General features: G+C 39.1%; 1 protein-coding gene across 1 annotated transcript in view; it reads right to left on the reverse strand.

Annotated features, from left to right (window-relative positions):
- The window catches only part of RAB18 (RAB18, member RAS oncogene family), a 32,453-nt gene extending 16,037 nt beyond the window's left edge, over positions 1 to 16,416 (reverse strand). The window contains exons 1-2 of the mRNA XM_067705832.1: positions 16,161 to 16,416; positions 11,572 to 11,627 (exon numbers count right to left, since the gene is read on the reverse strand). Of these exons, the coding sequence (XP_067561933.1) occupies positions 11,572 to 11,627; positions 16,161 to 16,228 (124 nt within the window). The 5' untranslated portion in view covers positions 16,229 to 16,416. The remainder of the gene's footprint in view (positions 1 to 11,571; positions 11,628 to 16,160) is intronic.
- Between the last annotated feature and the right edge of the window lie 5,834 nt (positions 16,417 to 22,250).

The raw sequence follows: 22,250 nt of genomic DNA on the forward strand, positions 1-22,250 counted from the left end.
AGTGCCACTGAATCATACACTTAAAAATGGTTAAAATGGTAAATTTTACCTTATATATATTTTCACAATAAAAAATAGATAACCGGAGAATCTTATATCTATGAAAGAATTTAAATCTGTGGATAAAACCTTTCCATGAAAAAACTCCAGGCCCCAAATGAATTCTACTGAACATTTAAATAATAATCCATTAAAAACAAACTCTTGCAGGAAGCTGAAGAGGAATGAATACTTCCTTAGTCAGTCTATGAGTTCTATAGTACCACGATACCAAAACCAGACAAAGACACTATAATTAAAGAAAACTCCAGATTACTATCCCTCATGAACATAGATGAAAATCCTAAACAAAATTTTACCATAAGTCATCCAAATAGGTGAAAAGAACAGTACAGCACAACCAAGTGACGTTATTTCAGAAATGAAAGGTTGATAATAACATGGGGATAAAAAAAATCAATGTGGATTTTACTATTTTAAACCAAAAAAGAAACTTCATATGAACATCTCAACAAATGTGGAAAAGGAATTTAACAAAATCCAACATGCATTCCTAATGAAACCGCTCAGCAAACCAGAAATAGAAGGAAACTTCCTCAACCTGATAAACAGCATCTATGAAAAGATACAACTAACAGCACACTCAATGGTAGAGACTGAATGTTTTCCCCTTAATATCAGGAACAGAAGAAGGATATCAGCTCTCATCACAACACTGCACTGGAGATCTTCAGCCAAGGCAATAAAACAAGAAATAAAAGGCATCCAGATTGGAAAGGAAGAATGTAGCAACCCAGTGGAATCTATGGGATTAAAAAAGCACCTAGAACGAATAAGCAAGTTTAGCAAGGTTGGAGGACACTAAATAAACATTTAAAAAATCAACATTATTTCTATATAACAGTAATGAAAAGAAACAATATTTTTTAAAAATTTACTACCATTGTACATAAAAACCTATAAAATACTTAGGGCTAAATCTCACAAAAGATGTGAAAGGTATGAGGCACTCTGAGGCATTTTACCTGCACCTAAAGGTCTCAGGTGTTTTTGCTGCAGCACCTACAGCACTGTGGCCTCAGGAGACCCCAGAAGCCAGGAAATAGGGTCAGGCCTGGGCCTCTGGGGTGGGAGCACTGAGTCCAGGATGCTGGACCACCAGAGAATTCCTGTGCCCAGGGAATATTAATCGGTGTGTTCTCTCTTGGAGATGTCCAGCTCGACCCCAAGACCCAGCTCCACCCAACTGCCTACAGGCTCCCATGCTGGAACACCTCAGACCAAACAACTGGAAAGACAGGAACACAGCCCCACCCATCAGCAGATGGCGTCTAAAGTCATACTGAGCCCACAGCCACCTCTAAATACACCCTCTTGACACGGCCCTGCCCACCAGAGGGACAAGACCCAGCTCCACCCACCAGTGGACAGGCACCAGTCTCTCCCACCAGGAAGCCTGCACAAACCCCATGACCAGCCTCACCCATCAGGGGCAGACACCAAAAGCAAGCAGAGCTACGATCCTGAAGCTTGCAGAATGGAGACCACAAACACAGAAAGTCAGACAAAATGAGGTGGCAGAGAAATATGTTTCAAAGGAACAATATAAAAACCTGAAGGACTATTAAATGAAGTGGAGATAGGCAATCTACCTGAAGAAGAATTTAGAGTAACAATAATAAAGATGATCCAAGATCACAGAAAAAGAATGGAGGCACAGACCAAGAAGATATAAGAAATGTTTAACAAAGAGCTAGAAGATTTAAGGAACAAACAGAGATAAACCATACAATAACTGAAATGAAAAATACATTAGAAGGAATCCATAGCAGAAAAAATGAGGCAGAAGAACAACAAGAGAACTGGAAGATAAAGTAGTGGAAATCACTGCTGTGGAACATAAAAAAGAAAAAAGAATGAAAAGAAATGAGGACAGTCTTAGAGACCTCTGGGACAACATTAAACCCACCAACATTTGCATTATAGGGGTGCCAGAAGGAGAAGAGAGAGAGAAAGGGCCTGAGAAAATAATTGAAGAGATTATAGCCAAAAATTTCCCTAACATGAGAAAGGAAACACTCAAGTCCAGGAAGCACAGAGAGTCCCATACAAGGTAAACCCAAGGAGGAACTTGCTGAGACACATATTAATCAAACTATCAAAAATTAAACAGAAAGAAAAAATATTAAAGGCAACAAGGGAAAAGCAAGAATTAATATATAAAAGAATCCCCATAAGGTTATCAGCTGATTTTTCAGCAGAAACTCTGTAGGCCAGAAGGGAGTGGCATGATGTACTTAAAGTGATGAAAGGGAAAAAACCTACAACCAAGAATACTCTACTGAGCAAGGCTCTTGTTCAGATTTGATGGAGAAATCAAAAGCTTTACAGACAAGCAAAGGGTCAGAGAATTCAGCACCACAAAACCAGCTTTACAAAAAATTCTAAAGGAACTTCTCTAGGCAGAAAAGAAAAGGCCACAGCTAGAAACAAGAAAATTATGAATGGGAAAGCTCACCAGTATGGAGGTTCCTTAAAAAACTAAAAATAGAACTACCACATGATCCAGCAGTCCCACTCCTGGGCATATATCTGGAGAAAACCATAATTTGAAAAGATACATGCACCCCAAGGTTCACTTCAGCACTATTTACAATAGCCAAGACATGGAAGCAACCTAAATGTCCATCAATAGCGGAACAGATAAAGAAGATGTAGTAGATATATACAATGGAATATTACTTGGCCATAAAAAAGAACGAAATAATGCCATCTGCAGCAACATGGATGGACCTAGAGATTATCATACTGAGTGAAGTAAGTCAGACAGAGAAAAACGAATATCATATCACTCATATGTGAAATCTCATTTTTAAAAAATGATACAAATGAATTTATTTACAAAACATAAACAGACTTACAGATTTCGAAAACAAACTTATGGTTACCAATGGGGAAACATAGAGTGGGGAAGGATAAATTAGGAGCTTGGAGTTAACATATACACACTAGTATATATAAAATAGATAACCAACAAGGACCTACTGTATAGCACAGGGAACTCTACTCAATATTCTGTAATAACCTACATGGGAAAAGAATTTGAAAAAGAATGAATGTAAGTATATGTATAACTGAATCATTATGCTATATACCTGAAACTAACACAACATTGTAAATCAAATATACTCCAATAAAATTTTTTTTAAAAAAGAACATTATAAGTGAAAATTTAAAAAAAAATGAGCCATACACCTAGTGTAAAATAAAAAACTATAAAACTTCTAGAGGAAAATGCGGGAGAAAATCATTGCAATCATCTGTTGAGCACAAGATATAACACTGAAATCATCATCCATAAAAGAAAAAAATTGGTAAGTTGGATTTCATCACAATAAACAACTTCTGCTTTTAGAAATAACCTGTTTAGAGAATGACAAGAGGAGCCACAGACTAAGAAAAACACATTTACAAAGCATATTTCATCTAATAACGGACTTACATGCAGAATATATAAAGAACTCAAAACTCAACAATAAGAAAAAAACCAATTAAAAACTGAACAAGACTTGGACACTTCACACACACACACAAAATATATACATATGGATAGCAAATAAGAACTTTAAAAGATGCTCAACATCATAAGTCATTAGAGAATGCAAAGTAAATCACAATGAGATTACCAATACACACCTATTAGAATGATTACGATGTAAAAGTCTGACCATACTAAGTATAATGGATGGGGCTACAGAAGAACAGGAAAGGGGCTTCCCTGGTGGCGCAGTGGTTGAGTCTGCCTGCCGATGCAGGGGACACGGGTTCGTGCCCCGGTCTGGGAAGATCCCACATGCCGCGGAGCGGCCGGGCCCGTGAGCCATGGCCCCTGAGCCTGCGCGTCTGGAGCCCGTGCTCCGCGACGGCAGAGGCCACAACAGTGAGAGGCCTGCGTATCGCAAAAAATAAATAAATAAATATATATATATATACTGCTAGTGGGAATGTAAAATGACACAACCACTTTATAAAAAAATGGACAGACTGTTTTCCAAAGTTAAATATGCATTTACCATATGATCCAGCAATTCCATTATTGGGTAATTACTCTAGAGAAATAAAAATTAATTTTCATGTAAAATCCTGTACTTAAATGTTTTTAACACGTCTATTTATTATCACCAAAAACTGGAAACAACCCAAATGTCCTACAATGGGCAGATGACTTAACCAGCTCCGAAATGGAATACAACCCACCAATAAAAAGGAACAAACTATTGACACGCAAAAACTCAGAGGCAGTTCAAAGGCATCATGCTAAGTGAAAAAACTCAGGTTGGAGGTTACACACGCTATTCCATCTATATGACATTCTCAAAAACACAAAACTATAGTGATAAAGACCTAGCAGTGGCTGCCAGGGAATAGAGACGGGGAAAAAGTGTGCCTGAAAAAAGATGGCACTAGGGGAACTCTTTTGGATGTTGGAACTGTTTGGTATCCTGATTGTGGTAGCGATTACATAACCATATACATTTGTTATAACACATATTAAATTCAAAGAACTCTATACCCCCAAAGAAGTCAATTTTACTATATCATAATTAAAAAAATATTGCTATCTACTTGGAACATAATAGATCAAAAATACTTTCTGAAAGAATAAATTATCAGAGAACATGTAAAATTTCTGCTTCTTTCCAATTTATTTTGCTGCCGAAGTAAAGATGGATTTTGTAAAACTGTTCCATGGGCTTTTAAAATAATTAGTTCTTCATTCAAAATATTTCTTGACTGTGTTATTCTATTTCCCATGACCTTATCTGTATCTTTTGGATCTATCTAATTATGAAAGAGACATAACAAATTTCCTAATATAAATGTATTTTCATCAAATTCTTCTCTTGTGTTTTAAACAGATTTGCTTTTATATATCATTTCTGTGTTTGGTGCCTACTTGTTTATGACTATTATAGCTGTTTTGTTAATTAATTTGGCTTTTCATCATTACATAATATCCTATTTGATTTTGTCCAGTGCATTAGCCCTGAATTCTACCTTAAATCATGTTATATTACCACCTCTGCTTCTATACTGGTGCATCCCTTTATTTCAACCTTTCCATATTTCTTTTAAGTACTTTTCAGCTCCAATCTGGCAATGTGAATTATTAGGAGAATTGGACCCATTTACATTTAATTAACTGATAAATCTAATTTTGCTGCTTCCCTCTTATGTTTAGCATTTCTGACATTCTGTTCAAATCTGTGTTTGATCTTTTTCATTGCTGAGTTGTAATTCTGTGCTGTAATTAAAAGAATACCAAGTCAGGAGGCTGGATTTAGTCTCAGCCCTCTTACTAAGGTCTCGATAGCCAACAGCTTATTAATTAATCTCTTTAAGTCAATTTCCCCCTTCTCATGAAAGAATATAAAAATTCCTGGTTTATCTGCTATTTAGTTATTTTGGGGGAGGGGGTAGAGGATAACAGGAGAGGGGGCATCAAGACAGATACGATAAAACCTTTAAGGATCCAAGGAGAACAAGATTAGGAGGACCTAGATCCCCAAGTCTCAGTTTACAAACAACCTAAAAAGTATTAACAATGAAATGTGCTAAGTGCTCTGCTCCCCCAGAAGACAGAGCTGAGAAGGAGTGAGCACTGGAGGCGAGGAAAGACGGTGAACAAGGTTACAAAGATCCAAGTCTGGGAAATGAAGAGACACCAGGGCTTTCCGTGGAGACTACTTAGAGGGAAAAATGGTTATGGTGCCTGATGGTCTTATGGCGGCTAGCAGTAGCAAGATAAGAACATCTGGAGGGGAAAGAGGAGTGTGGAGGAAGGTCTTGTCAGAAGTAGGCTAAATTCTGAGGCTAACCTGACTCTTGCTGATGGACATGAGGCTGGCAGAGGGGTGGGTGGCTTTACTCCAAATGGAAGTCATTATCCAATAAATAAGAAATAAAATGACCAAAAAAAGCCTGGAAATTAGGAAACACATTCCTAAATCAAAGATTTCAAATATTCAAAGAGGAAAGCAAAACTGAAAATTTAAACTATGCAGAGAGCAATGAAAAACAAACAGCCTATCACAACCTATGGGACACAGTAAAACTTGTTCTTAGAGGACATCTGTATTAAAGAATAAAGACTAAAAAGAAGGGAACTTAATACTCATCTTAAGAAACTAACAAAATAAACCAAAATAAAAGTAGGAAGGAGAAAGAGGGGAAAAATAAAGCAATTCCTCAAACAATAAAATAGATACATTCCTTAAGGAAAAGACAGACCAAAAAAATGTACAAGTTTAGAAATGAGGGAACGTGAACACAGATAATGAAGAGTTTAAACGAATACGACAGGGACTTCCCTGGTGGCCTGGTGCTCCCACTGCAGGGGGAACGGGCTCCACCCCTGCTCGGGAACCAAGAACTAAGATCCTGTGTACTGGCCAAAAAAAAAAAGATACTACATGCAACTAACTTAACAAGTGAGTTGGGATTTTCCTTCCTAGCTGCACTCCTAAGACTGTCCTAAGAAACAGAGAACATGAAGAGGTTGTAACAGTGAGGAAGAAGCTGGATCAGACTGACTCAGATGAAATATAACCTTCATAGAACAGATAATTCCAGTAGTATTTAAGCAAGTAAGGACAATTTAAAAAGACGGAAAGCTCCTTCATTGTATAAACTAATACAACTTTAATACCAAATTCTGATTTTTTAAAAATACAAAAAAGGAGAGTCCATCTTACATATAAAAATAGATGTAAAAATTCTAAATTAGTCAACAGAATCCAGAAATACATCAAACAAAATGAGTGAAGGCTTATCTAGGAAAGCAAGGACATTTCAGTATAAAAAGGTCTATCAACCATTAGTCAGTGCTGAAAAGGCATACAAAGAACATCACAACCTTTCCTAATAAAGCCTGTAAGTAGAATGGAAGAAAGAAACAATCTATATATGATCAAGACCATTTGTCATTATTCTAAAGAAAGAAATGTCAGAGCCATTTTTATTACTTTAACATGTTTAATTGAATGAAATATTATGAAATAGAATAGTTCTACTTTACTTTCTGAATTATCTCATATTCCCAAGTATTTTAACAAGTTTATGTTGTGGCATTAAACAAGATGTATAAACTACTTTGCATTTTAATTAAATTATCTTTCTGTTAAGTAAGCCCAAACTATAAGGTAACTTGTGTATGAAATCTATCTGACACCTGCCCTTAGAAGCCAAACGAGTCATGGGTATTTCTAAAAACTTACCAAGGGAGTGATAAGAATCACTGATCTAAAGTCAACCAACAACAAGCAAAATTTGTCTAACTTTAGTTGAAATGTATCAACCCTCAAAAAACACTTTCACATATTGTAACAATTATAAGTCTTAAAGATTAAGAAATAGTTTGTGAGCCTGTCTTAAGTAGAGAGCCAGTTTTAAATTTTCTAATTTTTTTACTTGAAAATTTTTACTTAAAGTGCTCTTTTTGTATTCAAAGGTTACCTAAAATAGGGTAAATTAAAAAAACAAAAACAAAAAGCAAATTTTGCCTATTTGATCATACTATATAAAGTTAATGTAACTACTTTCTATATCCATGCTTAAATTTCAACCAATTGTATCTATGCAGTTGATTAAATACCTCAGGTAAAGACCTGATTAAGCACCATCTTATGGCCTGACCATAGCAAAAAGAGAAATCTAATGCTTATTATTTCCCCCCCAAATATTCCCATGTAACAAACAAAAACCTGGTCAAAATATTCTTACAATTTTGTCTGTGTGTTTATTTTTATGTCAGATACGTTACCTTGGATTATATATCATTAAATATTGGTTGTGTTTCATTATGTTTCTTCTTTTAAGACTCAAACATACTATGTAAAATCTCCTTTTCTGATTTCCATATCTATCATTTTCTCACTCTAATTTAATATTCTTATTCATTTTGGTAAATTCTACCCACTTTTCCATTCCTAGCTTCTATGTTCTTTATTGTGTTTCCCAGTTTCTACTGTCCCTTGTGATCCTTCCAATCTCACCTTCATTTCAGTGATGGTTTTATTTTCTTATCTTTTCTTTCTTTCCACTCAATCAGCTCACACTGCATTTTCTCATGTAGTCGCACTATCTCTTCCCCGACCTCTTATATCACTGTTTTGTGCTCTCACTGATAAATATTTCCATTAAGCCTTTTAAATTCATGGCAAAATGTTTGGTCATTATTTTCATCTTCTTTACAGCAATATTTTTTTCTGGTGAGGATTCTTCAACTGTCCTTTGTTTTTCCATTCCTTTCTTCCTTTTCGATTCTTGAATGGTGGTAGTGGCCTTGAGCTGGATTCTTTTTTACTAAGTCATAGTTGAAAGTGGTGAGGTTTTCCTGGACAAGCTATTTGCAGGAGGTTCATGCAGAAAGCCATAGTGGATCAGTTCTGCACTGGAAAAATTTTGTCTTGATTCAGGGTTTTACATGAGAATCAGTTAGTTTTTTATTTCTCAACATTCAGAGGAGATAGGCAACCTTGAGGTTTTTCAAAGGCATCTATCTCCTCCCCGACTGCTACAGAGACAGACAAAATGCAAAAATGGCTGGTTTGTATGACTCCTTGTTTGGCTTCACCTTCCCAACTTCTTAAAACCAAACCAGATGCAGGGCAACTCCTGCCATTAGCTTAAGAAGCCATTTCGCTTTCACAAACAAGGGATATAGGTTTTGCACCTCACAGTGGGCCTCTCAACCTCACGAAGCACCTCTTGCTGGCTCCGAGCTCTGCAGCCCTGGCATCGCCTACTTCCTCCTGCAGGCGGCCTGTCTGTCCCCACTGCTCTTGGCAGCCATTCCACCTGTTTTGTGGCTTGGTGTTTTAGCTGCCTTCTAGTATAGTGGTCTACGGGGCTGGGGTTTTAGTTTCTCCCTCTCTTTGTTATTAGTCAATTGCCAGAAAGCAAAAGATGAAAATGCCAACTCTATAGTACCATTTTCAAGCCCCAAATCCAATAATTACCTTAATAGAGTATGTTATACAAGACAGAAACTTGAGTGTCTCACTGTATTACTGAAAGATAAAGGTGTGCTTTCCTTACTATTATACTGTGAGGTAAATACTAATTTTCATATGGCCAGTAACAACTGGGCTAATTATTTTTATTTCAAAAACTCATGTATATTGGTTATAACCTAAGGCAGAAAATTATCTGATGCCAAAATGTAAAAGATACTTTACAAGACCCAAGGCCCATAAGGGGAACAAATTATGTATATTCTCATCAGTATGCTACAATCTTGGTATTTGCTTTTAAAGCAAAGCCTTTTTAGTAATAAAGACAACGAACGATCTGTCAATCTGCAAGTCCCCAGTTACATTTGGGTTTGAAATGAAGACAGATAATTTATAGTTTATATAAGATCACTCCCTTAGGAAAATTTTAACTCTAGGCAAGTTTATTTTACTGCCAGTTATTATTCTTCTACTCCTCGCTTATCCAATAACAGGTATGTTCTGAACAAAATCAAGTTTTATTAATAACTGATTTTTTAAAGGAGCAAATGATATACCAAAACCAAATTAAATAGATTTTGAATTACTAGTGTTTTAAATGATTCCCTTTTACACACATAACAGTAAATCTGTCAATGTTAACATGTCATCCAAAAGCTAAGTAATGCCTGATATAATTTATTAAACATTTAGAGGCACTGTGAGCTCATACTGATAGAAAGAAACAAAGAATTCTCCTTTACAGAATTCTAAATAAGAAATGGAAATGGAAGGATGGAATGTGAAAAACCACCATAGTTGGAATGACAGGATGACAGTTTACAGTGGAGAGACTTGGTGTACATCATCTTAAGGAAGCAAGTCCCATCACCAGTAATGGCACAAATATACATCATGCTCTGACAAGCACTTCTGAGGAATTCCTGACCAAAATGCATAACCTGAATCTAACCAGGAGGACACACGGACAAATGCAGTTGAAGGATATTCTACAATAACTGGCCTGTATGTGCTCTTCAAAAATGTCAAGGCCATGAAAGACATAGAAACAGTGAAGAACTGTTCAGATTAAAAGAGACTAAGGAAAAATGACAACAAAATTCAATATGTGGGCTTCCCTGGTGGCACAGCGGTTGAGAGTCCGCCTGCCGGTGCAGGGACACGGGTTCGTGCCCCAGTCTGGGAAGATCCCACATGCCGTGGAGCGGCTGGGCCCATGAGCCATGGCCACTGGGCCTGCGCGTCCGGAGCCTGTGCTCCGCAACGGGAGAGGCCACAACAGTGAGAGGCCCGCATACCGCAAAAAAAAAAAAAAATTCAATATGTGATGCTGGACTGGATTCTGGACCAGAAACAATTCTTTTTCTTTGGTATATAAGACATTAGTGGGACAACTGATGAAATCTGTCTGTATACAGGAGGACACTATCCATGTTCATCTAGAAAATACACATTAAAGTACTCAGAGGTTAAAGACATTGAAGACACTCTGCAATTTTCTCTCAAACAATTTGAAAAAAGCAAGAATACTGTGTATGTGTATGTAGACAGTGAATGATAAGGCATATGTGATAAATGTTAACATTTGGGGAATTTGATTAAGATATACAGGAATTCTTTGAACTATTTTTACAACTTTTCTCTAAGTATGAAATTATTTAACAATAAAAAGGAAAAAAAATCAACCCAGTTAATAGAAACACAAGGATCATCTTTACTACATTCTACTCATCAGATCATGAAATTTTAGAGCTGGAAGAAAAATGTATTCTCTCACCAAAATTCCTCAACTTACAGAAGACAAGGAAGTGAATGACTTGCTCAAGATGACAACGTTCAAGGCAGAGCCAAGACTATTATCCTGCTCTGACTCAGCTCTTCCTAGTGCTGCAAGCTGTCTCTTGTTCCTTTACATTGTCACCTACTCCCTAAACATGTGACACCAGAATATTTAGCTCTATCTTCTCATATATCCTAATAAGCTGGTGTGACAAACCACTTTCAGGCAATCTAAATTTCATTTTTAAAAGGCAGTTATGTATTACTGCTTCTAACAGTCTTAAATAACTAATATCAATAAATATGCTGCCAGAATACATGCCAGATACTGTACTGAGTGCTAAAAATACAAAATTAACACGCTCTACTGCTGGGTGATACTGCTAGGTCCATTATGACAGAGACCAAGTCTGCATTATTGAACATTATAACCCACCTCTCAGGACAGTGCCTGGCATGCAATAAACATTCAAATGACTGTATGCTGCTAAATAACAGACAACCCATAGCACAGGAATGTGTATACAGATAATCGTAATATCCACAGTGTTAAAAAAGTACCATGAGACAACAGAAAAGGACGTTTTTTTGCTTGGTGAGATCTACAAAGGCTTCAGAAATTTAATGACTACCAAAGTTAAGACTTGAAAGACAAATAAGATTTTGACAGACATGGACGCAATGGGGTGGTGAGAGGATGGGTAGGGGGAGTTAGATGAAACAGCCTGAAGCAAGAAAATATTTGGCATTTCTACTGAATTTTTAAACATAGGCTTACCTATTGTTGCTGCAAGCTCTGGATCAAAAGTATCATCTGTGAACCTCAAGAGCAGGCTAAAAGAGATGTTAAAAAGACAGATTAGTAATTTGTCTTTTCTTTCTAATCACTTGATAAATCTTCCTGATTGTTTTATTTCGTCACTAGTTAGATGCAGATAAGAATAGCTGATGTAGTCTGCTCCCAGAAATACAGCCTCAGGGCAGGTATACACAGAGGAATTAAATTATTGGAACGGCAATTAAAGAGTCCCAAAAGCAAAGTAGTTTTTACTAGAAAATATGTTCCCTATGCTCCCCTGCTCAATTCCCCACGTGTGAAAACGACTGTGTTTTTTGCTTTTTTATAACTGTATTGGTATGTCCTTCTGAGAAAATGATATTAGCAAACATGTGACACTTTAACTGACATGGACAAAAAGGGGAAAAGTAAGTCTTTTGGAATGCAACAAATTAATTTTTTAAAAAATCTAATGCATAATTCACTCTGAATTCAGGTAAAAACAGAAAGGTGTGAAGTCTAGCATTTTGAAACAAGTAGTTAAGACTATTACCCAAGTGGAAAGAGATATAATAAAAAGTGAAGGCAGAAAGGTCACATGATGGCCAGAGCAGGTAGCCTCTGGCAAATGCTGGGTGGGGTGTATGAAATCAAGGAGGCAACATGGAGCTACCAAAAGCTTTCACCGAAAGGAATGGCAGGAACTTCTCTTTATCTTGAAAACTTAATGCCAGCAATAAAATGCAAGAAAAACAACAGAAGACAACTGCCATGATTATAATAAGAGATCATGAAGGACTAAACCTAGGAAATGGTAAAGAAACTAGAAAGGAAGGCATGAAATGAAAAGATACCGTAAGAGTACTCCAAGATTTTGTCTCCCAGAATTATTTTGTTTAACATAAGGCAGAAGTGTCAGTTATTAGCTCTTCAAAATAAAATCTAAGCTTTTGTTAAAGCCCTAGATATATAAAATTAATCAACTGCCCCTCACGTTATCGCCTAAGTAGGACGAGACCATTCTATTGACCTATTTGCATTAATAAAATCAAGACAAGCCCTATCTCATGTCTGAATTGCAGCAAAAAAATGTATGAATATTTCTATAGATTATAATTATTGCTGCTTAAGATTTTTTTTTGCCCACAGGGTTGCAAAACGTAATGGCCTCTTGGTAGCGAACCCAGTGTCATTAATTCTATTTGAAGGATTAACTCTCCGTTTCCTGGTTTTGCTTTTTGTTGATCATAAAACCAGCACCACAAAAGCAAAGTAAAAAGAATCATATTGTAGATTTTTCTACTTAACATTGAACACTCTTGACTATAACTCATTTTACTTACCTCCAACATGAATTAGGTGACAGCACTAATAAGAATCTTAAAACACTACTCATAAGAATTTTCTTCTCTGCCCAGCATTAAACTTCAAATCAATAAAAGTGAAGATTTCGCTGAAAATTTCAGTTACTCACAATTTAAGAATAGAAAGGTTGTGCATCTATACTCAGTCACCAAAGAAAATATTATTACAAAAACGTAGAACCTTGTTGAGTAGTAATAATAACACCATAATAACATAAATAATAACAATGGTATTGGCTATTATTTATTAAACATCGACAATGTGGCGGACACTGAGCCAGCCATTTTTCTTTGCTTGTCATTAATGGTATTTTGTCAGGAAAGACAAGGGTGTAAAGCAACAAATTTTAATACAGACTTCGAGTATAAGGCAGCAGATCTTAGCCAGGGGTAAACTATTAGCTCGAAATGTATTCTAAATTCTATGTGTACATTTTTCTAGGCAGGGAGTCTATTTCTCTATTAGATTTGACAGGAACCCACAACCCGAAAATGATTAAGAGCCACTGCCCTAAAGGATGTACGTTTAAGCCTTCATATTTTCAAAGTTAAAGGAGCAAAATACTCTCCACGCAGAGCTATAGATGGAAGGGGACCACCAATCCACTTGGAGACCAAATCTGTCATTAATCAGTGCGATTATAACTAACACCCATTTCTCAATTTACAAATGAAATTGGTCAAAAAGGATGGGATAGAAGGGGCACAGGAGGGACAGCAACTTAAATAACAGAAGGTCTCTATAATCCCTCCCAGTTTCTGAAACACCTGGCTACTTCTTCACTTCCCTATGGCTAGCCACGGAATCAAAGACCATTACACATTTAACACGTGATAGGGTCTGAGAGATTTCTACCCAACCTCACTTTTTGAACAAAGAAATGAAGGCCTGGAGTGTCTGAGTGACAAAGGTCACACAAGTGGCAGCACCAGTTTCATCATTCTCATCTCCTGGCTCCTCTCACACATGCTCATTACACTCCAAGTACGGAATAAACTGGAAAAATAACCCACTAGTTTGAATTAGTTAAGATGTCCTTTGTTGTGCAATGATTTCTCAACAACACAAGTGATACATCACTTCCACTAACTCTAGATTTATAAAGAAATAGAAACCATTGGTTAGAACAACCCTGTAAGATTATATCCATGACAAGTGTTTTTGTACTTACCTTAAAAAGATAGGCTTCTAAAGTCATTTATTCTCATCTTATCCAGAAAGTGTTCAAAGTTTTTTCCATAGCATATGACATACACCAAAAATGTATATCTAGCCAGAAAAATAAGCCAACTTTCTCCTTAAATGCAATCCTTTCTTGAAAGAGGTAAAGGTGTTAAAATTTTGCAGTGAGTAGTTGATAATTCACCACTAACTATTGAGAAAAAGTCTGGAGCATATTAGATCCAAATAAATTTGTTTGAGGGGAGGGAACCAAGGGAACCAGTAAATCCACTTAACAGATTTTACTCTAGAGGAAGAACTTCAGTTATGTGAACACTGCACTGCAGTTAGCTTTCAAGTAATCACCCATCTAACACATTTAGAAAAGGTGCCAATCCACCATGTTTGGGGCTGAACCACATGAAAGGACATTCAACCATTCCTAACTTCAAAATCAGCAATTTCATATGTCTTAACCTAAATGAGGGTCACATCTCAAGAAGAAAACGGTCACAAGGCCAAGGAATTCCTATTAAGACAATGTTTATATATTACCTAGCTTTTTAACCCTCAAATACAATAGATGGTGATCATGAAAATGATTTTATTCAGCCCTTTAAGTAACACACACACACACACACAAATCATACTTATCTTTTTAGCCCATAGTGTTTCATTAAGTTATTCCTTCTTAGGTACAAATCCCTCACTCTAACATACAGAGTACATTAAATGAGAGAAACTATGAAAATGTACTGTCATGCTTTAAAAACACATAAAGTTTCAGAATATATTTACAGAGTAAGGTTTCAAATACTCAAGTATTTTATTTATTTTTCTTTTTTTTTTTTTTTTGCGGTACGCGGGCCTCTCACTGTTGTGGCCTCTCCCGTTGCGGAGCACAGGCTCCGGACGCGCAGGCTCAGCGGCCATGGCTCACGGGCCCAGTCGCTCCGCGGCATGTGGGATCTTCCCGGACCGGGGCACGAACCCGTGTCCCCTGCATTGACAGGCGGACTCCCAACCACTGCGCCACCAGGGAAGCCCTCAAGTATTTTAAAAAAAAAGTAAGACTTCACGAAGTAATGTGAAAGATAAGTTTATCAGGAGGTATAGCTAAAATATGAAATTGCTTGCAGCTCCTGGAATTTGTATATTATTTGAAGATCAAAGCAGCGTAGAATACAAGGAGCTCGTAATCATACGGCGAGGATACCTTCACCTGGAGAACTTTGTTCCAGGATGTGGATGAAATCACAGCCCTCTTGCGATACGCCCCAGGCTCCACGTCTTCCCTTGTACTCAACTCTAACTACTGTCAACGTTACTTTCCCCCAAGAAAGAAGAGACACATGCTAATGTGTTCTTTTACCTCTATATGATGCGGCACAATGACAAGTAACAATCACACTTGATTTTCAAAAGCGGCCCACAGCTTAAGCTCTACCTTCTCAGGCTAAAGTGAATTATTTAAGCAATCAGAAAACTGAAGAGTTCTTTCACAGCTGACTCATTTAAAAAAAAAGAAAAAAGAAAAAAAAAGCGGTTGATGGGTGCACCGTAATAGGCCAGGAATGCGACCTACGGCGTCGCGAAACTTCCCGTGCAGAACTTGACGTATTACGAGGCAGGCCGGCCGAAACTCCAGCGGTAGAGCTACACCTCTCAACTCGCGGGGTGCAGGGAGCCTGGCCCGGGGGCCCAGAGGCCTCGCCCTCGGCCGAACTCGGGCCCAAGCCCGCCCGCCGCGCCCTAGGCTCCTCTACAGCAAACCGCCGGCCGGGCGGCGGCCCCGGAACTGTTTTCCTCTGGGTGCGACAGGAGGCGAAGCGATCCAGGGAGCCGGGCCTGGCAGAGGCCGTGGACCGGGCGGCGGGGTGGCGGGGCCGCGGGGCCGCGCGGCCGCGCAGCGAGAAGGCCCGGAGGCCGCGGGCGGAGGCCGCCCCAGCTCGGGCCGCGCCCGGCCGTCGCCGTTTACCGTTCCCGCCGCGGCCCAGGGGACAGCGGCCACCGAGACGGAAAGGGCCCTGTCACCCTCGTCACGGCTCGCAGAGCCGCCTCACCTGGACTTGCCCACGCCACTCTCGCCGATGATGAGGATCTTCAGGGTGGTCAGCACGTCTTCGTCCATCCTGACCCTGCTCCGCTCGGCTCACAGCTGGCCGCCCCGCTCCGCCTCTCAGCCCTTCCCCAGGGGGAGCTGCCGCGCATGCGCCCCGCCCCGCCGGGGCCACCTTCCTTTCACACCGGGTGTTTAGGTTGCAGGAGCCCCGCACGCCCGGGTTCCGCCTGGAGGTAGCTCTGCGTCGGCGCAAACCCAAGTCCCAGGTGTCCTTCCGGGGAGGGCAACTCCTCCCTTGCGCAAGCGCAGAGGGAGAGCGCCGGGTGTGATTTCACCCGGTTCGCAGGCTCTTCCCTTTCTCCAGCCCTCATTTAACCGTCCTTCCTTGCTGCACGTACTCGGAAGAGGACTGAGTCAGGGGAGTATGGTTCTCTTTGATTTCAATAGCTGCTCGAAACAGCTGCATTGCAGTGGCAAGAGTCTTGTGCGCGAAGGCAGATTATCTTAGTTTTAGGTCCCAGCCACCGTATAACCGCTTTGCGTTACCTAGACTTCTGAGCCTGTTCCCCTCAGTCGGCACAATTATACTTCTAAGAACAAGACCGGCGTCTTAGAATTATTATGAAGATTAAATGAGTTAATTTCTGATGGCACTTTGTAAACTCAAGTGCTCTATAACAGGTGTGATCTGGTATTATTAACTTCCTGGCTGTTTGACAAATACCCTTCACACCTCACTTCATATTCAGAGAGATGTAAACCTCACATAGATCAGGTGCATACAGATCTCTGGTGGTGCAACTCAAGCCAACTGTTACTCATAAGAGCTGCTACACCACAACTGCAGGAATGTATGTACATGCTTTGTCTTCTTGGCAAGCTATAAATCTTAGTGAGGGCGCCAAACCTCATGTATAGTAACTAACAAAGTGCCTGGTACGTGGCAGACACTAAATAAACATTAGCCTCCCATCTTATCTTCTTTTACCTGCAGCTAATGCCAGATACAATAGATATTTAATTAAAGAATACATGTTAATAAAAGTTAAAATAAATTAAGGAATAATCTTTTTAAATACCCAGAAAAGCTCTTGTGTTAGATAACCAAATGATATCCCACCCGCCGATACCCTTCTCCTCCTTCAGGTCTTTGCTCTAATGTTGCCTTCTTAATGAAGGCTTCCCTGTACACACTACTCGAAATCTGCAAATCCTTCCAACATTCCCTATACCTCTTTCCATTGTTTTTCTGCATGTATTTACTGCCCTCCGATATATATTCTACTACTTTGTTCACTGTCTAATCTTCCCCAAAGAAAAGGGAAGCTTCATGAAGGCAAGGATTTTGTTTTGTTTTGTTCGTTCTACCCTCTGTGTCTAGAGTAGTTCCTGACATATAATATGTGCTAAATAAATATTTGTTAAATGAATTAATTGAATGAACATTCTTCCATTCCTAACTTTGGAAGGTGATGTCAACCAGGCAACCTCAACCTCTCAAAATAGCACTTGAAACCTCAATCAAGACTATCCAGCCTACTTTTGGCCATGGCATCAAGAGCTTATTAGTGAGACTCACAATATTGTCAAGTTCTCCTGCTCTGGGGCAGTGATTCTAAAAGTGTAGTCCCCAGATCCCTAGAGATCCCCTTCAGGGGCGAATACAAGATCAAACTATGTTCACAGTTATTCAAGATGCTGTTTACTTTTTTCACTCTGGTTCTTTGATACGACAGTGGAGTTTTCCAGAGGCTATATACAGTGTGATAGCAAAACAGATTGAAGGCAGAACCAGATCTTAGAATTCAGCTATTTTCTATTAAGCCAGACATTAAAGAGATTTGCAAAAACGTAAAACAGTGCCACTTTTTCACTAATTTTTTGTTTTAAAATAATTATTTTCATAAACATTTATACTAACTAGTAATAGGTTTATTATGTTTTAAGATGGTTTAATACATATGTTTAAAATTTTCTCAGTTCTAATTTGAATAGTAAATATGAATAGTCATCAGCTCTTTCAAGTCCTCAATAATTTGTAACAGTGAACAATAATCTGTACAACCGAAAAGTCTGAGAACTGTTGCATGGCACAGCTGCCAAGATGTCTCCACGTGGGTCTGTCCAGGTGCAGAAAACCAAGCTAAACATGAATCATGCTGATGTCATCGTCTTCTCCTCTATACTAGCTTTTCCTCCTGATTTCCTTTTTAAGGAATGACATTAACAGCCACTCACCTTCCTCAGCCTCACTACCCACATCCCTTAAGCATCCTGAAATGTATCCACTTTCTTCACTTCTACCATCACTGCTAATGTCAGGTCAGCACCTCAGTTTCTTGCTGATCACCTGCCCTGTTAGCTGCCCCGCTGGCCTTCCTGCCTTCATTCTTCTCTCCCCTCAGGCTCTTCTCTACCCTGCAGCCAAAGTGGCACTGCTGAAGTGCAAACCCAGTCCAGTCATCCCACCTTCTTTTTGTTGCTCACTGCCCTTCCAAGTATTTATTATTTTATCATAGGCCCTGGTTATCCCTCCAACCTCGTCTCTTGCTATCTCACGCCTTGCACTCTGTGTTCTGGCCAAATTAAACTCCTTTCATATTTCCAGTGAGCTGTGTTTGCCAGTCTCCAGGACCTTGTCATCCCTTCCGCCTGGAGTCCTCTTCTTTCCTCTGCCCCGAGTCCCTGCACATACGCACACTTTTGCTTGGGCAGCTCCTACTCATACTCCATGTTCCAGCTTTTGGATCTATTTCTCTGGAATGATTTCTCAGGCCTCCCAGGTCAGCATTACATTGTGTTCCGATAGTGTCCTATGCGTCTATTGTGGTATGTACTCCACAGTATTATAATTGCTTGTTCTCCTACCAGAATGTGTGCTTCTTGAAAGCAGAATTGATTAGTGTCCTGTTCACTGTTCTGTCTCCAGCATGCAGTATAATGCCAAGCATAGAGTAGCTGCTCAAAAACTATTTGTAAATATAAAAACCTCAAATCAACTTCAGAAATTTGGAACAGTGAGGTCTTCTTTTTTATTTGTTGCTTATCTGGGTTGGAGTGTCTCTTGAATCTCTGTCTTGAACATTAGGGGAAGAAAAGCCTCGGGAACTCTTAATGCACAACCATTACCAGGTATTGCCAGAAAGGAAGCAAGCATCTTGCACAGGTAAGGCAGGGGAGTATTGTTTGTGCTAAACAGGTGACACAGAAAGTAAATGCTCTGAAAATTCAGACAAGAGTAATTGACCACTGAGGCTTAGGGCCACCAGAAAAGGCTTCAGGAAGGAAGCAGGACTTGAAAAGGGGTACAGTTTAGACAAGTGCAAGAAAGGGGGTACCGCTTCAGGCAGAATGAATCTAGCATAAACAAAGGCATCAGGACTCTATGTAAAATATAACCTTTCAGATGGATAAATCTGGCTATGTACAGGAAGAATTAGGGAACAGACAGGAGTAAAGACATTGTGGACAAAGAATGTCACCTGCCATATCAGTAAACAAAGGATGCCACCACCAAGCTGTCAGCTACTGCAGCCGCACCCAGAGGTGTACCCTGAGGGGGCTCAAAATCGGAAAGAATAGGATACTGGCAGTAGACAGTGAAGATGCATATCAAAGGAATGATTTCAATAAGCCCAGACTCCTGCATCTTCCCGTGCATAGAAAAAATGCTAAATCCATTAAATTGAGATGTCTGTTTCTTTAATTAGCAGTAATCTTTTGATGTTTGACCACCTGTTTTATGTTTTTTTCCAAAAACTCATATATATGCTGGCTCTTTGCTTACCTCTTTGGAACAGTCCCTCAGAGCTATCTGAGAGACTGTATCCCTGGCTTAACTCCTCTGGTAAGTCAACCAAATAAAATATAATTCTCAACTTTTAGGTTGTGCATTTTGTTTTTAGTCCACAGCATGGAGACCTCATAGGAAATTAGGGGAAGACCTGAATGTTGTGATGGGGGTTGGGGACTGGAAATGGAGGCATATATACAAACGACGCAAGGAACAATTGCCCCATGCCCAGTGAAGGATGAGGAGAAGAAAACGGTGAGAAAAGTATCAAGAATTTCTCTACTATTGTAAGTCTCAGTGCCACCAATAAGCAGGCAAACTTATGACAGAAATGGTGACGAAAATGGGTTACATTTCAACCATGTTGAATTTTATGTGAAGGTACACCCTGGAGGCAAAATTTTTCAGAACCCTTTTAGAGCTGTGCTTCTGAAATTCAGGCCAGATAGCAAGACACCAAAACAGAAGTATCAGGAAGATGACATTCCTGGCCAACAGTCTGGCCTGGGGGATCTGTTTCCCATATGCACTGTTTTGTTTTGTTTTTAACATCTTTATGGGAGGATAATTGCTTTACAATGTCGTGTTAGTTTCTGCTGTATAACAAAGTGAATCAGCAATACGTATACATATATCCCCATATCCCCTCCCTCCTGAGTCTCCCTCCCACCCTCCCTACCCCACCCCTCTAGGTGGTCACAAAGCACTGAGCTGATCTCCCTGTGCTATGCGGTTGCTTCCCACTAGCTATCTATTTTACATTTGGTAGTGTATATATGTCCATACCACTCTCTCACTTCGTTCCAGCTGACCCTTCCCCCTCCCCGTGTCCTCAAGTCCGTTCTGCATGTCTGCGTCTTTATTCGTGTCCTGCCCCTAGGTTCTTCAGAACCATTTTTTTTCTTTTAGATTCCATATATATGTGTTAGAATATGGTATTTGTTTTTCTCTTTCTGACTTACTTCACACTGTATGACAGACTCTAGGTCCATCCACCTCACACAAAAAACTCAATTTCGTTTCTTTTTATGTCTGAGTAACATTCCATTGTATATATGTGCCACATCTTCTTTATCCATTCATCTGCCGATGGACACTGACATTGCTTCCATGTCCTGGCTATTGTAAATAGTGCTGCAGTGAACATTGCGGTACATGACTCTTTTTGAATTATGGTTTTCTCAAGGTATATGCCCAGTAGTGGGATAGCTGGGTCATATGGTAATTCTATTTTTAGTTTTTTAAGGAACCTCCATACTGTTCTCCGTAGTGGCTGTACCAATTTACATTCCCACCAACAGTGCAAGAGGACTCCCTTTTCTCCACACCCTCTCCAGCATTTATTATTTGTAGATTTTTTGATGATGGCCATTCTGACAGGTGTGAGGTGATACCTTATTGTAGTTTTGATTTGCATTTCTCTAATGATTAGTGATGTTGAGCATCCTTTCATGTGTTTGTTGGCAATCTGTGTATCTTCTTTGGAGAAATGTCTATTTAGGTCTTCTGCCCATTTGTGGATTGGGTTGTTTGTTTTTTTGATATTGAGCTGCATGATCTGCTTGTATATTTTGGAGACTAATTCTTTGTCAGTTGTTTCCTTTGCAAATATTTTCTCCCATTCTGAAGATAGTCTTTTTGTCTTGTTTATGGTTTCCTTTGCTGTGCAAAAGCTTTTAAGTTTCATTAGGTCCCATTTGTTTATTTTTGTTTGTATTTCCATTTCTCGAGGAGGTGGGTCAAAAAGGATCTTGCTGTGATTTATGTCGAAGAGTGTTCTGCCTATGCTTTCCTCTAAGAGTTTTATAGTGTCTGGCCTTTCATTTAGGTCTCTAATCCATTTTGAGCTTATTTTTGTGTATGATGTTAGGAAATGTTCTCATTTCATTCTTTTACATGTAGCTGTCCAGTTTTCCCAGCACCACTTATTGAAGAAGCTGTCTTTTCTCCATTGTATATTCTTGCATCCTTTATCAAAGATAAGGTGACCATATGTGTGTGGGTTTATCTCTGGGCTTTCTATCCTGTTCCACTGATCTATATTTCTGTTTTTGTGCCAGTACCATACTGTCTTGATTACTGTACCTTTGTAGTATAGTCTGAAGTCAGGGAGTCTGATTCCTCCAGCTCCATTTTTCTTTCTCAAGGTTGCTTTGGCTATTCGGGGTCTTTTGTGTTTCCATACAAAATGTGAAATTTTTTGTTCTAGTTCTGTGAAAAATGCCCTTGGTAGTTTTATAGGGATTGTACTGAATCTGTAGATTGCTTTGGGTAGTACAGTCATTTTCACAATGTTGA

This window comes from Pseudorca crassidens, chromosome 1, assembly GCF_039906515.1.
Source record: "Pseudorca crassidens isolate mPseCra1 chromosome 1, mPseCra1.hap1, whole genome shotgun sequence".
Lineage (NCBI taxonomy): Eukaryota > Metazoa > Chordata > Mammalia > Artiodactyla > Delphinidae > Pseudorca > Pseudorca crassidens.